Here is a 14,579-nt window from a genome sequence, read left to right on the forward strand (position 1 = left end):
AAGAAATACACCCTCAAATAAGAAAATTTTATCATGTCAGATAGTTAAATTAACTTTTTCTATTTATTGTGTTTATAGATTGCAAAAATGGTCACCCATGTGCAGTTGGTAATGTATGTTACGTTCTCTGTGATTCATAACTTACATTGTTTAGATAATAAGTTGTCTTCCATTTTTCATGTTTTGGATGGTTTCTCACCTTTTCTTTTCTCCAGTGTGGTCTCCCCACGAAAGAAGGTGAATGCTTCGACTGTGGTGAAAAGATTGGAGGTCTTGAACATAGACCTGTGGAAGGATTTAAGGCTTTTGATTTGAAGTAAGTCACCTTTGACCTTTAGATGAATGCACATGGAATGCTTTTCAGTAGGGTGCCTTTTCATTCATTCTTTCATTTTATTTATTTTTTTTTACCCTCTGATAGGAATAACCTGACTGAGACGGGACACATCCTCGGTGATCCCGTTTGCAGGAACAATCCGGACATGCAGGACACAAAAGGCCTGTCCTCCGTTCCCTTCACCATCATCCGGATGTTCACCCACATGGCCATGATGGTCGGCGTCCGCAACTGCACACAGGTAGGTTCACCTCACCTCATCAGGGTTTGTCTGTTTGTTTGTTTGTTTGTTTGTTTGTCAGTTATGCTTGGACTTGTAGAACCCAGTGATAACAGATCCTGGGACCAGAGACTATAATTATTAAAGTTATTCCAACAGATGTAGCTCATTAAATATGAAGGAAGCAGAAATAAAATACATTTATTAATAAAAGAATACCAGTGTTTCAGTCTATCTGTCCAACCTGAGTGTATAAAACAGTGATGAGTTTGTGTTTTGAGGTTTTTGACAAACCTAAGAGCACTGGGATCTGTCATGAACTGTGATGACTGTTGTAGAAATGTTCAACTGACCACTCACTCAAAGAAGAGGAGAGAAAGTTAGAGTTAAAATAAATGATCATTTATTTGAGAAGTCATTCACAGAGAAGTTCTGTAAGTGAAGTCTGATTAAACAGGAGAAAAACTAAAGATTATATAGAACCAAATCCAACCCCCTCAAACCATGATGTCATCCCTTACGTATATCGTACCACTCCATACTACTCCTTCTCTGCTCCATGAAGAGGTCATGGTGACCTCTTCACCCTAACCTTGCTTGGATCCTATCTGGAGTGCAGGCGCCATCCTCTATCTACACATTCAGACATTTAGGTGTTTGGGTTTTCAATCAAGGCAAGAACTCCGTGCTTGGGTCAGGGTGTTACAGAGTTGTAAACATCACGCATAGAGATGTAAGACATGAATAATGACTCAGCAATAAAGAAGATGTACCAGGCCATGACAGCAGTATAGAAGTCAATTTTCCACCACATGACACATTCATATGAATAATATCCAGATAAACCAAACAGACATGAAAGTGGCAACAACAAGCCTCTTTTTTGTCTTGAAAGAAAGGGAAGGTTTTAAATAGGCTGAAGAAGGCTTGAAATAAAAGCTCAACTTTAGCTTCTCCTTAATTAATTAATTTAATTAATGTGAGGAGTGAAAGAATCATCTATTAAAATACCAGATATCTGTACTCAGATATACTTGATACGATACCATGAGAAGTGGTAACTAATGGAAGATCCAGTAGCTTTGACTTAGCATTTGAAAATAACATACATTTGGTTTTGGTTGACTCTAAAACCAGTTTAAAATTGTAAAATTTTAATCGTACAATATCCAAAGTTCCTTGGACTGGGTGTGGAAGCTGAGATGTAAATGACCGTGTCGTTTGTATAGAAATGAGAGTTAGCATTGGAAACATTTTGATGAATGTTGTTGATGGATGAATGAATAGGAGAGGTCCGAGGACTGACCCTTGTGGTACGCCCTTAGTAACTTCAAGTAGGAAGTGTGACCCTCAACACAGTAAAAGCCGTGCTGGTGAGGTTTTGGAACTGATAGTCTGATGTTCTGTTCCCATGAAATCATTGTGAACAAAAAGACAACAGATGTTTGAGATGTCACTGAAACCCTGAAGTAAGAGGAACCCATATGGAAGCAATTAACCTTAACTTAACCATCAAAAAACCTTAACAGTCACCTGTATCTAAAATCAGCTGTACTTACAAAATGTTCACTTACTTCTAACCAGGAAACCTGTCAAAATATGTCAATAATTGGTATAAAATGGAGTTCTTCATCTTTTCATGGTCATCAGATATGACCATATTTGGACGTTCAGAGGCTCCGTAGTGAACGTCACATTTAAGGGTTAAACAAACGTCCACGTAGAACACTTAAGTGGAAAAAAGGCCTTACTTCTGAGTGTAAACAGTGAAAAGAAGCTGTGATCTGAGTTGGTTTTGTAACATCCCATCATTCTTGTGGACTCCAGTCTCACCTCATGTCCACATTTGTTGTGTTTCAGTCGATCTCCGCCATCATTAAGCCTCCGGTCCCTGAACCAGCAGAATTTCTTTTTGCTCACCTTCAGAAAGATGAGGACCATGTGATCAGATACCTGGGAAAGGGGAAGGATGACACTGACAGCATCATTCACCTGCTCATCAGCAGCCTCCTGGAACCAGGTACTGGAACAGACCACCAACAAAGACTCATGACACATTATTAACCCTGCGCTGTCTGACCCAGAGACGCTTCAGAACCACTGAGAGCGCATCATCTGCACAGCGCTGCACTAACGCCCAAATACTTTTCAGATAGTTTGTTTCCAACTCTTTTTTCTATTTCATCACCTTGAGCAGTAAAGAAAAATATTAAATACTTAATAATTGTCATATTTCCTCCTTGGGCTCTGTGTGCTTGGCTCCACCCCCTCCACCCCCCACCTCATAGCCATATTTATTTAAGTTAATTCATATAAACTCAAACAGATAATAAGTGATAAATACATCATTACAAATATTAAATTATTACCTCCGCCAAGGAGGTTATGTTTTTGCCAGGGTTTGTTTGTTTGTTTGTCTGTCTGTCTGTCTGTCTGTTTGTCTGTCCGTTAGCGTGCAACATAACTCAAAAAGTTAGGGACAGATTTTGATGAAATTTTCAGGGTTTGTTGGAAATGGGATAAGGAAGAAATGATTAAATTTTGGTGGTGATCGGGGGTGGGGGGGCCCATTTCCAATAAACCCTGAAAATTTCATCAAAATCTGTCCATAACTTTTTGAGTTATGTTGCATACTAACGGACAGACAAACAGACAGACAGACAAACAAACAAACAAACCCTGGCAAAAACATAACCTCCTTGGCGTGGGGGGGGGGCCCACGGGGGGGGCCACTGATCAGCCTTGGTGGAGGTCTGCGCTCTTCGAGTGCTTCTAGTTTAACTCATCGTTTTATTGTGGCTGCCTCCACCGCCACAATAATACTAGCAAATTAGGCTACTGGTATTATTATTATATATTTTTGTGTTATTACAGCAATTATTACTTTCCCCCTCATTCCTCCCCTCTCTCTTTCTCTCTGTCATTCACACTCCCCTCTTCCCCTTTTCCCTATCGCCCCCAACCAAGCTATATTGTTTAGTTACACTTTACATTTATGATCTTTTTCATTGTAATATGATGTTGTTATTGTTGTTTGTCATTACTATGTTGTTGTGGTTTTTGGTTTGTTTATTTGTTTGATTTTCCCTTTGTTTATGTGTTGTTGTTTTTCTGTCCACAATGTCTTGTTAACTATCAGTAATTAAAAATAAATAATTGTCATATTTTTAATCCAATAAATGTCATGTTTGTAATGGAAACAAACCACCACCTTTTTTTGATGCAAAAAACACAAAACCTTTTTTTTTTTTTTTTTCAATATTCTACATATAAATTGGATTTTTATTTTTTAAATTTGATCCTCCTGTCATCTGTCAGTGATTAACACAAACATCGGTTCATATTATTATTATTTTTGGTTCTAGGTCAAATGTTAAATGTGTCAGTGTGTATTTTGTACTCACTTGGTAGAAGGGTGTTAGTGTAGGAATTTAACACTGTTTATTATGGGATGGTTTTAGTGGATGGATCAGAATTTAAAAAATCAGACAAAAAACAAACAGTGAAAAATAATATGACTTTTAATAACAGGAAGTGACCGAGCACCAAAAATAATAATGGATATGAACCAATGTCTTTTACTCTAAATCAAAATGATTAATAACTGATAGAAATAATATTCAATAAAAGGATACAGAGTTAGATTTTCCAAATGTTCACAGATGTATGAAACGGACTGGACTGTATTAAACCTTGTTTATGCCAAAGTGTTAAGTGTTCCTGCCAGTGTTCTGCTGTTTTTCTGTGTATTTTACTGCTGCATTCATGGATGTGGTTCCACTCCTGTTTCCTTTTAGGGCCTGATTTTCAGGGTGATGAACTGCTGTCGACCAAAGATGCCAGAAACGAATGGGAAAAAGAAATGAGCAGCAGAATCACACCTCAATTACAGGTTTATTTCTTCTTCTTTTCATTTTGACTGAGAACACATACACCGTCCAGTCAGCTTTGAGCTCCTGTGAAGGTGCTGTGTCCAGTGTCGTCTTCATTAGTAATGTCTTTAAGCATTTTCTCACCAAACTGTGTACAAAGTTTGTTCACATTTTTGAGAAGTTAGGATTTTTGATTTTTGACCAATTTTTGAAATATTAAAAATGTTCCTTTCCTTCTAATGCCCCATATGTTGGTGGTTTATAACATGTAAATAGATACAGATATCAGTCTAATTCCTATTGATCACTGATAGAAGTGTTATATAGATTTTCATTTGGGTCCATGACCTTTGACCTTGAAAGTTCAAATTCAAGGTCACAAATGTCTATATTTCAACAATCTTCTTCAAAACTATTGGGTCAGATTCATTTCAAATTGTATATGTTTCTTCCTTGGGGACAATGGCTAAAAATATGCTGACAGTTTTGAGAAATTTAGATTTTTGACAAATTTTTGAAACATTCTAGATGTTCCTTTCCTTCTGCTGGTCCATATGTTGATGGTTTAGAACATGTAAATGGTTCCAGATATCAGTCTAGTTCAGGGGTGTTCAATCCTGGTCCTCCAGATCTACTGTCCTGCATGTTTTACATGTATCCTTCTTCCAACACACCTGATTCAAATGATCAGCCTATCATCAAGCTCTGCAGAAAACTGAGAACAACCTTCAGGTGGACTGGAAGAGGAAACATCTAAAACATGCAGGATAGTAGATCTGGAGGACCAGGACTGGGCACCCCTGGTCTAGTTCCTATTGATCACTGATAGAAGTCAGATATGGACTGTGACTGGATGAGCTGAGTTCTCCTCCAGTGAAAGTCCCGCCCACTTCTGTAATTAGATTGATGTGCATCCAGACCTCAGGACTGGAGCATAGAACAGAACCAGGACTGGAACATAGAACAGAACCAGGACTGGAATATTGAACACAACCTGACAAACTCACACATTCAACTGGTTCTGATCCACACAGAACAGACGCTGACGTACAGGGACACTGGAGACTGTTTATTTCTCTTGTCATTTGCAGAACTTGGGGGAAAAGCTGAAGAAAGTGAATCTTCTGCTCCTGAGTGACTCCCGTGTTTCCGCGTTTAAGATCAAGAAGCTTCTGTTCGAGGATCCTCAGCTTCACTTCGCCTCATTATTTCCACAGCAGTCGCTCATCCATAACTCCACGGTGTGGAGCTGCAGGGACAGAGTGTGTCCTCTGAGTCTCGCCCACATCGTAGAGCAGAACAACGGCAGAAACACCGTACCTTTACTCTGGAAGTTCCTGCACAAGGTCAGAAAACAGCGACTCATTTTATGGGTCTGCTTTTGATGCTTTTTCTGTCCTTGGGTGACACACTTCAGCCTACATGCCTCCAGTGCTGCTACTCACACTGGTGTATGAATGTGTATGAATGTTTGGTGGTGGGAGGGGCCGTAGGCGTGGAATGGCAGCCACACTTCCATCAGTCTACCCCAGGGCAGCTGTAGATACAGGTGTAGTTTAACACCACCAGAGTGGGAATGTGAGAGTGAATGAATAATGGATCCACTGTACGCGCTTTGAGTATGCGTTCATAGAAAAGCGCTACATAAATCTAATCCATTATGAGTTCACCGGCTGATCGGCCATGAGCTACTGAGCACGTCATGTGTTCACCATCGTGTTCGTTAGCAATTTCTTCAAACATCTTCTCTGAAACTACTGGTCGAATCCATTTCTAACCTTTTTTGTCTTTGTTGTGACAATGCCTTCAAAGTTTGTTCACAGTTTTGACAAATTTAGATTTTTTTTTTTTTTTTTTTAAATTTTGACGATTTTTTAGAATATTCTAAATGTTCGTTTCCTTCTACTGATCCATATGTTGATGGTTTAGAACATGTAAATGGTTCCAGATATCAGTCTAGTTCAGATTGATCACTGTCATATATGGACTGTGATTGGATGAGTTAAGTTCTCCTCCAGTCAAAGTCCCACCCACTTCTACAGTTAGATTGATGTGCTTCCAGACCACAGGACTGGAACATAGAACAGAACCAGGACTGGAACATAGAACAGAACCAGGACTGGAACAGAGAACAGAACTAGGACTGGAACAGAGAACAGAACCTGACAACCTCACACATTCAACTGGTTCTGATCCACATAGAACAGACGCTAACGTACAGGGTTATTACAGGGATTGTTTTTTTTTTTTTTTTTAATGTTTGTATCAGGAAACAGAGCTCCAACTGGTGAAGCACCTTCCTGATATCCTCACACTCCAGAAAAACCTGGTCAGGAGGTTTCACAGCAGCCCTGAGATGATCTGTGGCACCATCGCTGAATTCCTGGACAGTCAGAAGGCGGATACTGAAGGTTCGTTTCCAAACCAGTTGACCAGCTTCCACCACAGTTGGTCCATGTATGTGACCTCTCGACCTTCAGTGTTGTTCTACCAGACTTAACCCATACAGACCCAGTGCTATTTTGGTGGAAGTTCCCAAATGATTTTCTTTCTTTCTTTTGAACTTTATCACCATTTATTCTAATATTATAAAAATCATGTATTTTCTTATAGTTCATTTACTGATCCTGTACATGTTCATAAAAGCTCAAATTAAAGTTGAGGGTTATTATATCAGAAACAGAAAACTGAAGAAAAATTGACTTTATTAGTAAAATCTGTCATTAACTGAACATAAACACAGTGTGTCCATCCACTGTCGTTGATCCAACTCCATGGGTTTTACTGGTGAATCAACGTTTACATTTTTTTTCATCCATTTTGTTCATTGAGTGATATGTAGTTTTGAGCAGAACTGAAGGTGTTTAAGAGATTTATCCAGATAAAGTATGAATCTGTGACACTATTTGAAATGGACATTTTAGTCCTGAATGACTTTAAACTGATGTCTGAGGGTTAAATGTGGTTCTTGTTCTGTGCAGTGTCACTGGGATCCTGGTACCATGAACATGTCCGGACCTTCCTGACCACCTGGAATCAGCTCCGAGTGTCTTTGCAGACCAACGGTAAATTCAAATGCTAATTTGCATCACATATTATGATCACTCCGTCCTTTTTTATTCCAACGTCTGGACATGTTGTCCTCCAGGTGCCATTAAGATCCCGCCGGAGTTCTGTCAGAAGGACCTGGACCTGGACAGTGGCTTGGCGGTGCTGTTACCGCGGCGACAGGGCCTGGGCCTCTGCTCCACGGCCCTCGTCAGCTACCTCATCGGCCTGCACAATGACCTGGTTTACTGTGCAGATAAACAGACAGGAGAGGAGACCAGGTGGGGGCGCTCATGTCACATGTTGGGTTTTAAGCCACATCAGGGATGGAGCACCACAAGGCTCCACACTGTGACCCTCGGAGATCAACAAATGTTTCAGTCATACTTGACCTGCACTGGCTTATTTAAAATAGAATACAGTAGTTTATTAATAATGTATCATTCCATATAAACAGTATAAACCCAGTGTGTCCATCCACTGTCATTGATCCAACCCCATGGGTTTTACTGGTGAATCAATGTTGTAGAAGATGACAGTGTTTCCATGGTAACTACAGAGCCTCTGAATATCCAAATGGGTCATATCTGATGACCATGAAAAGATGAAGAACTGTATTTTACACCAATTATTTACATGGATTGATGGGATTAGTGGATCAACAGGAATTAAACATCAGTAGATGGTTTAAGTCGGTGGTGGATGTTTGGGTCTTCCATGGTTAAAGCTGCACATGGAGGGAAAGCTACAGCGTTATTTATGTCCCGTAGTCATCCAGCCACGTCCCATGTCCAACAGTATTTGTTCATCATGTTTGATGAACTACAACATAAAACTGTTCAACATTTTTCAGTTTATTCATCAACTACTTCTCTGTTTTAGTGTTGAGAACTAAACAGTACGTGGCTAAGCTAACATCACTCAGAAACCCCATTTTCATTTTTGTCAGAGCCTGGAGGGTAACATCCCCTGGTGGGTTTAGCAGGAACTGAGCCCCTCATGAATCCCTCAGACTTAACACAACAAACTCTGTTTAATCTCCAATAAATAGTGACAGAATCTGACAGAATCAGATGGATCTGCTGACGTTACTGTGTGTTCTGTCCAGTTACAAAGTGAGCGCTGCTGATCTGGTGGACCTCCACATGATCCGGTACGAGGTGGACAGGGACCTGATGCCCCTGATTCTGTCCAACACCCAGTACAGCATTGAAAATGGAAAGGAAATCCAGCCCGAGTACGACCTGCCTAAAATCCAGCGGCAAATCCTGTCCCACTTCCTGCTGGGAAAACCTCTCATTTCTCCAAATGTGAGCAAACAGACATGTCGTAGACGTTTGAACCACGTAAACATGTATGTTTTTAACTCTGAGCTCTGTTCCTGTTCAACAGGGCATTCCAACACTCATCATCAGGCAGCAACGCAACTATAAGATGGTTCTGGAGGATGTAAAAGCAGCCGTTAAACAGGTACATTTAAAGGTGAAGACACACCCACCTGATTTTCAGTGGTCGGACGTTGTCGGTCAGTCTGAGGTCGGTGACATGAGTCTGTTTGGTGTGTTCCGTTCAATCAGCTGTCGTTAATGCCGTCTCCAGTCTTTTCAGCCGATTCAACACATTTAATCGTCCACTACCCATCGTTCAGTCGGGCCAATCTGATTGGTGGAGGGATAGACCTGGACTAGTGAACTGGTGAAGGAGAAGTTTCCTTGTGAATCCTGCTCTGCCAAAGTACTGCACACTATTATTGTCTTCTATTAAAGTCCATTCACTGTTCAGATCGAATCTGAATGAGTGACAGTCAGTGTTGAATATGGACTTCATTCATTCATTCCATCAAGTCAACACTGTTAGCATTGTTAGCATAGTGCCATTTCTTCTCAGTTTTTGCCTGCGACATCTTTCTTCTTCCACCAGTTGAAGCTCTAGAGCTGACAACACCAGGATCTTCTTATTACGAACCATCTGTTCAACAAGTACAACAACACCGACCCTTCTGGACGACTGAACACTGACAACAATGACTGATGACTGCCAGCTCTGGGTTTACAGAGATGCTCCAGCATTTACGGTTTTACGTCTTGTGCAATTGCAGAACGTATGCTGAAGACGGTAGTCAATTTGGTGTGTTCTTCACACTTTTTTGACTGCGTCGGGGAGGTGAGAGCCGACTGATCAGTCAGGCTACCTTTTCTGGCGACGTGTCTTCACCTTAACTCAGTGGATATTGTGTTGCGACACCATAGCGCCCCCTACGGACCGCCCTCCTCTGGGTGCTGTCCATCATCTGGGACCCGTCATAACCTGTATCCTTCGTCTCCAGGAGCCTCTTCCCACTCGAAGCCTGTGGGCTGTGGACGTGGAGCTGCAGTCCTACAGTGAGGTCTGTGACGCCCTGTCCACCGTGGAGACGGCGCTGGACTTCCTCGCCGCGACAGACAGAGGTCCAGATACGCCGCTGTCCAGCTACCTGGAGGAGGAGCTGCAGATGGGGAAGCAGACGACGGCACACGTCCTCACGGTCAGTTCATCCAATCAGAGTTGACTTCACTGCAGCTCCTGATCTGAGATGCCTCACTGATTCAGATAAACCCGGGTCAGAAAGTTCTGGGACTTAAACCACCTGATGCGTAAACTCTGAAGTTTTTGAGTTTAAAAATGTGTTCGTTAACACGTGTCCACACGAGTCAGGATGTTGGACACATGCACCGAGAAATATGTCTGTCAGAAAAGCCTCTTTCCTACCAACATTCTTCAACTTTTCTATTATTTTATTAATGTATATATATGTAATATACTGGTTTGAAATATTGGAAATATTGTATCCTTAGTACCTGTAATATAATATAATATAATATAATATAATATAATATAATATAATATACTATAATGGTCCAGTGTCATTTCCACACGTCTAATGAATGTTGATCTGATGCGACATCATTATTCAGCCTCATTTATTCACATTAGGGACGTTTGATGAAAATAAAACCACACACAACATTTATAATCAAAAGACACTGTATTGAAATGTCATTTTACACGTCTTCTACACTTATCTAGTATTTTATTCATATATTCCACTACTTTTGTGACGCTCAGACTTGGTCAAACCTGAATCAAAAATGAACAAACTTATCGTGAACATGAACAAAAAATGAACAAAATGATCCAGAAAATTATCATCATCAAAAACCCAAAACAAAATAATCTAGAAAATGAACAAAAACATTTTGGAAATGTTAAAAAAAAAAAAAAAAAAAAAAAAAAGAATTATATAAAAACAGAAAGAAATTATATATTCAAGACAATGAGCAAATTAATTTAGAAAATAAACAAAATTATCAAGAAAGTGAACAAAAATGAAGGATGTTAAACCTGTTTTCTACCCTTATCTATTATTTTATTCATATATTCACCTACGTTTGTAATGCTCAGACACTGGTAAACCTAAATAAAACTAAGCAAAATTATTGTGAAAATGTAAAAAAAAAAAAAAAAAATGGTCAAAATAATGTAGAAAATTAGCAAAGACATTTTGGAAAATAAAAATAACAAATAAGAAACAAAACATTCAAGACAATAAGCAAATTAACTTAGAAAATGAGCAAAAATTAACAAAATTATCCAAAAAGAATGTGCTACTTTTGTGAATCTCCGACTTCTTTAAATCTATTTCATCACCAAAACACCTGGTCTACATGACACAGATTTGAACAGTTTCAACAGCTGATGTGTTTCTACAGTGAACGGGATAAAAACAGGCCTCAGTTCAAACAAAAGGAGACACATGTTGATATGAAACACCTGAGTTTGGTGTAAAAATGTAGAAAATCCCCTTGGAGCTCTGAGGGTTAAAGATGGGATCCCAGATGTCGCTGCTGAAGACTTTTGTAAGTTTAACCATCGAATCATCCTTTAGATTCAACACTGAGCTGTTGAGGAATGAGATGAGCCTATTATGGGATGGATTTAGCGACAGAACTTTATCCACTAACACTGTTCTACAATTTCTTACAAAATATCTGCTTCAGACATTAAATGTGTTAAATCTTACATCATGTTTTCAATATATACTGAACAACAAAAGAAACGCAAGTTTTGGTCGTTAATTTAGGCAAGAGTTCAGCTGCCCTGTTGAGTTGTCAACTGAGATACACATTACAATAAGTGAGTTGTAACCATTGGAGCGTGTGTTTGCAGGCAAACACGACCACGAGTGGTGTTGAGCACGTGTACAAAATATCGGAGGTGCGGTACGTTTTGAGTGATATGGTAGTGGGAGCAACAAATGGGAGTGGCAATTCCCTTTGTTTATCCGGGGGCTATAAAAAGAAATGGTAAAATTCGAAGGTTACTGCATTACCACGATGCCTTGCCTTAACGATAATCTGAGAGAATGTGCCATTGGTATACTTGATGCTGGTTTAACGGCTCGCAACGTTGCCAGACGTCTGCAAGTGCACGAGTCCACCATCAGTAGGCTGAGGACACGATTCCGTGACACGGGGACCACTCGGGACAGACCAAGATCTGGAAGACCACGTGTGACCACCCGTGATCAGGATCGCCATATTCGCTTGGCCCATCTCCGTGACCGTCAGCTCAGTGCTACAAGGACAGCAAGAGAGACCCACTGTAAATTTCACAGCTGGATATAAATATCTCATATGAAACCAATATTCATAATAAAACTCTCATATAAACCAATATTGAAACATACTTGCGTTTCTTTTGTTGTTCAGTATATATGATGGTGTGTTATTAACACACACACACACACACACACCCCGATGGGGCATCAAGGGCTATTGTTTAGTTTGGTTAGTTACTTTGTTTGTTTGTTTACACTTTAGCAGCAAAACTGTTGGTTGAATTCATACCAAATTGGGTTAATAGATTACCAGTGGCCCAGAATAGATGTGGTTACATTTTTTTTTTTTTTCCCAGTTTTAAAATCTTTTTTCTTCCATTTACTTATAATAGATGGAATTTCACATGTCTATAAAAACATCAATTTTGCCTCAATTTCCTTCAAACTTGGCACAAATATAGAGGCAGTTGATATAACATCAGCACACAGACATGATGACATCAGCTGGATCGATGTCAAAATAAGATACAGTATGTGCGAGGGGCGGGGCTTGTTGTGCCTGGAACCACTTGTTCCACATATATGTTGGTTTAAATGTACATTTGTACTATAGATTTATAAATGTTCCACTGATAGAACCTGTAAAGTGAATGTATTGTCATGTGTAGACAGTGTTTTGAGGTAGATCTGACAAACATTCCTTTTAAATTAAACCCATTCTCTTATTCATTCTCAGAATTTCATGTTTTGGTCCTAGACTGTATCTTAGAATCTGCAACCAACCAACACTTTGGACGGGGTTTTTCTTTATTAGTGACTCAAATTTGGTAAAGTTTAACTACTTTTATTCTGGAAGTCTGTTACTTGTCGACCAGTGTGATGTCTCAGATGAGGAAGTTGAACAGGACAAACATCTGTAAACACCTGGATGTTCTTTTAACACTCTCCTTTTCTTCGTCTTTCCTCTGTTTGGTTGTTTGTCGTCCACAGGCTCTGAGTCGATGCTCTCTGAAACACTGTGTGGCGCTGTGGCAGCTCCTGGCTTCACTCAAATCAGAAAATATGCTGAAACTGAACAGAGTAAGACATTATCTGGAGGTACCGACGTCAAACATCAGGCCTGTCGACGTCATTTCAGTACAGCCCAAAACGACCTCAAAACACCAGTAAAGTAATAACATCAGAACCTACAAATAATGACAATTCCAGTTATGACCCCGCCCTGTTTTCGGTTGTTTTTTTCTCTGTTTACACTTTAGGAGCAAACTATTGGTTGAATTCATCCCAAATTAGGTTTACAGATTACCAGTGACCCACAGTAGATGTGATTACATTTTGGAAAAGTAGGTCAAAGTTCACATTTTTAATGAATTTTTAAAATCTTTTTTCTCCCATTTATTTACAATGGGCGAAATTTCAAATGTCTATAAAAGCATCAATTTTGTTTCAATTTACTTCAAATTTGACTCATAAAGTTGCGGAAAGAATTATTAGACCATCCAAAGTGATCAAAAACAATGGTTATGCAATCCAGTACTAACTCCTGTGTGGAATGTGTGATTAAAACAGACAGAAAAGAAAACATGGAATGAATAAAACCACTGTTTTTGTCAGTACGGTGACATAGATATTGATGAAAGAACTGAAGTGATTTTGGTTTTTATCAAGAAAACATGTCTAATGGGTAGATATCCGCTCTGAAATTAAACTGCTGTGAGCTATTTGTGTGGGTATCATTATATTTGTCAGAACAAATGGACCTTTAGTTGGACCAGGCATTAAAATGAACAAGAAACTGAAGAAAACAAGGAGTGGGATAATAATTTTTTCCACAACTGTGTATAGAGGCAATTGATATACGTCACTCTGACATACGTTGTATAGAACTGAAACAACACCAGATCATTCTTAAAGTCATCTCAATGTTGACACTTTTTTGGTTCATATGCTGACATCACCATACGTACATGTATGTAGACATGATTATATCAGGACACGCCCACATATGCTGACATCACCGCATGCATAGACATAATGACATCAGCTGGATCGATGCCAAAATACACTACAATATATGTGGGGGGCGGGGTTTGTTGTACCTGGAACCACTTGTTTATCTTTCTTTTAGTGTAACCAAAATTTAAATTATATGGAAATGTTCACATTTACAAACTATAAATTCCCAAAAATGTAAAAAACATGAACAACCTGAAATGTCTTTAGAAAAATACGTGTAATTGTACCAATATTCTGTCTGTTATTAAATGTTGTGTGTGTTTGTAGATCCACTATGATCTGTACGTTATAATGAACATGTATAAATGATAAACTGAGGCAGAATATCGGAAAAATTACACTGATTTTCCTTTAGTTTTCAGGTCGTTCAGGTTATTCCCACTGTTTGTGAAAGGAGAGTTTGTAAATGTCAGTGTTTTCATAACGTCATTTACATTTTTTACACTAAATGAGAAAAATGTGTATTTGCCATTATTTGTAGGTTATTGT

General features: G+C 39.3%; 1 protein-coding gene across 1 annotated transcript in view; it reads left to right on the top strand.

The window, feature by feature from the left end:
• The window catches only part of LOC115429933 (E3 ubiquitin-protein ligase rnf213-alpha-like), a 76,674-nt gene that overhangs the window by 59,606 nt on the left and 2,489 nt on the right, over window positions 1–14,579 (top strand). Inside the window, exons 51-63 of the mRNA XM_030149766.1 lie at window positions 79–113; window positions 216–316; window positions 422–578; window positions 2,418–2,577; window positions 4,355–4,449; window positions 5,521–5,775; window positions 6,699–6,840; window positions 7,411–7,494; window positions 7,578–7,758; window positions 8,586–8,787; window positions 8,870–8,947; window positions 9,804–10,001; window positions 13,065–13,154. Of these exons, the coding sequence (XP_030005626.1) occupies window positions 79–113; window positions 216–316; window positions 422–578; window positions 2,418–2,577; window positions 4,355–4,449; window positions 5,521–5,775; window positions 6,699–6,840; window positions 7,411–7,494; window positions 7,578–7,758; window positions 8,586–8,787; window positions 8,870–8,947; window positions 9,804–10,001; window positions 13,065–13,154 (1,778 nt within the window). The remainder of the gene's footprint in view (window positions 1–78; window positions 114–215; window positions 317–421; window positions 579–2,417; window positions 2,578–4,354; window positions 4,450–5,520; window positions 5,776–6,698; window positions 6,841–7,410; window positions 7,495–7,577; window positions 7,759–8,585; window positions 8,788–8,869; window positions 8,948–9,803; window positions 10,002–13,064; window positions 13,155–14,579) is intronic.

This window comes from Sphaeramia orbicularis, chromosome 12 (assembly GCF_902148855.1).
Source record: "Sphaeramia orbicularis chromosome 12, fSphaOr1.1, whole genome shotgun sequence".
Taxonomy (NCBI): Eukaryota; Metazoa; Chordata; class Actinopteri; order Kurtiformes; family Apogonidae; genus Sphaeramia; species Sphaeramia orbicularis.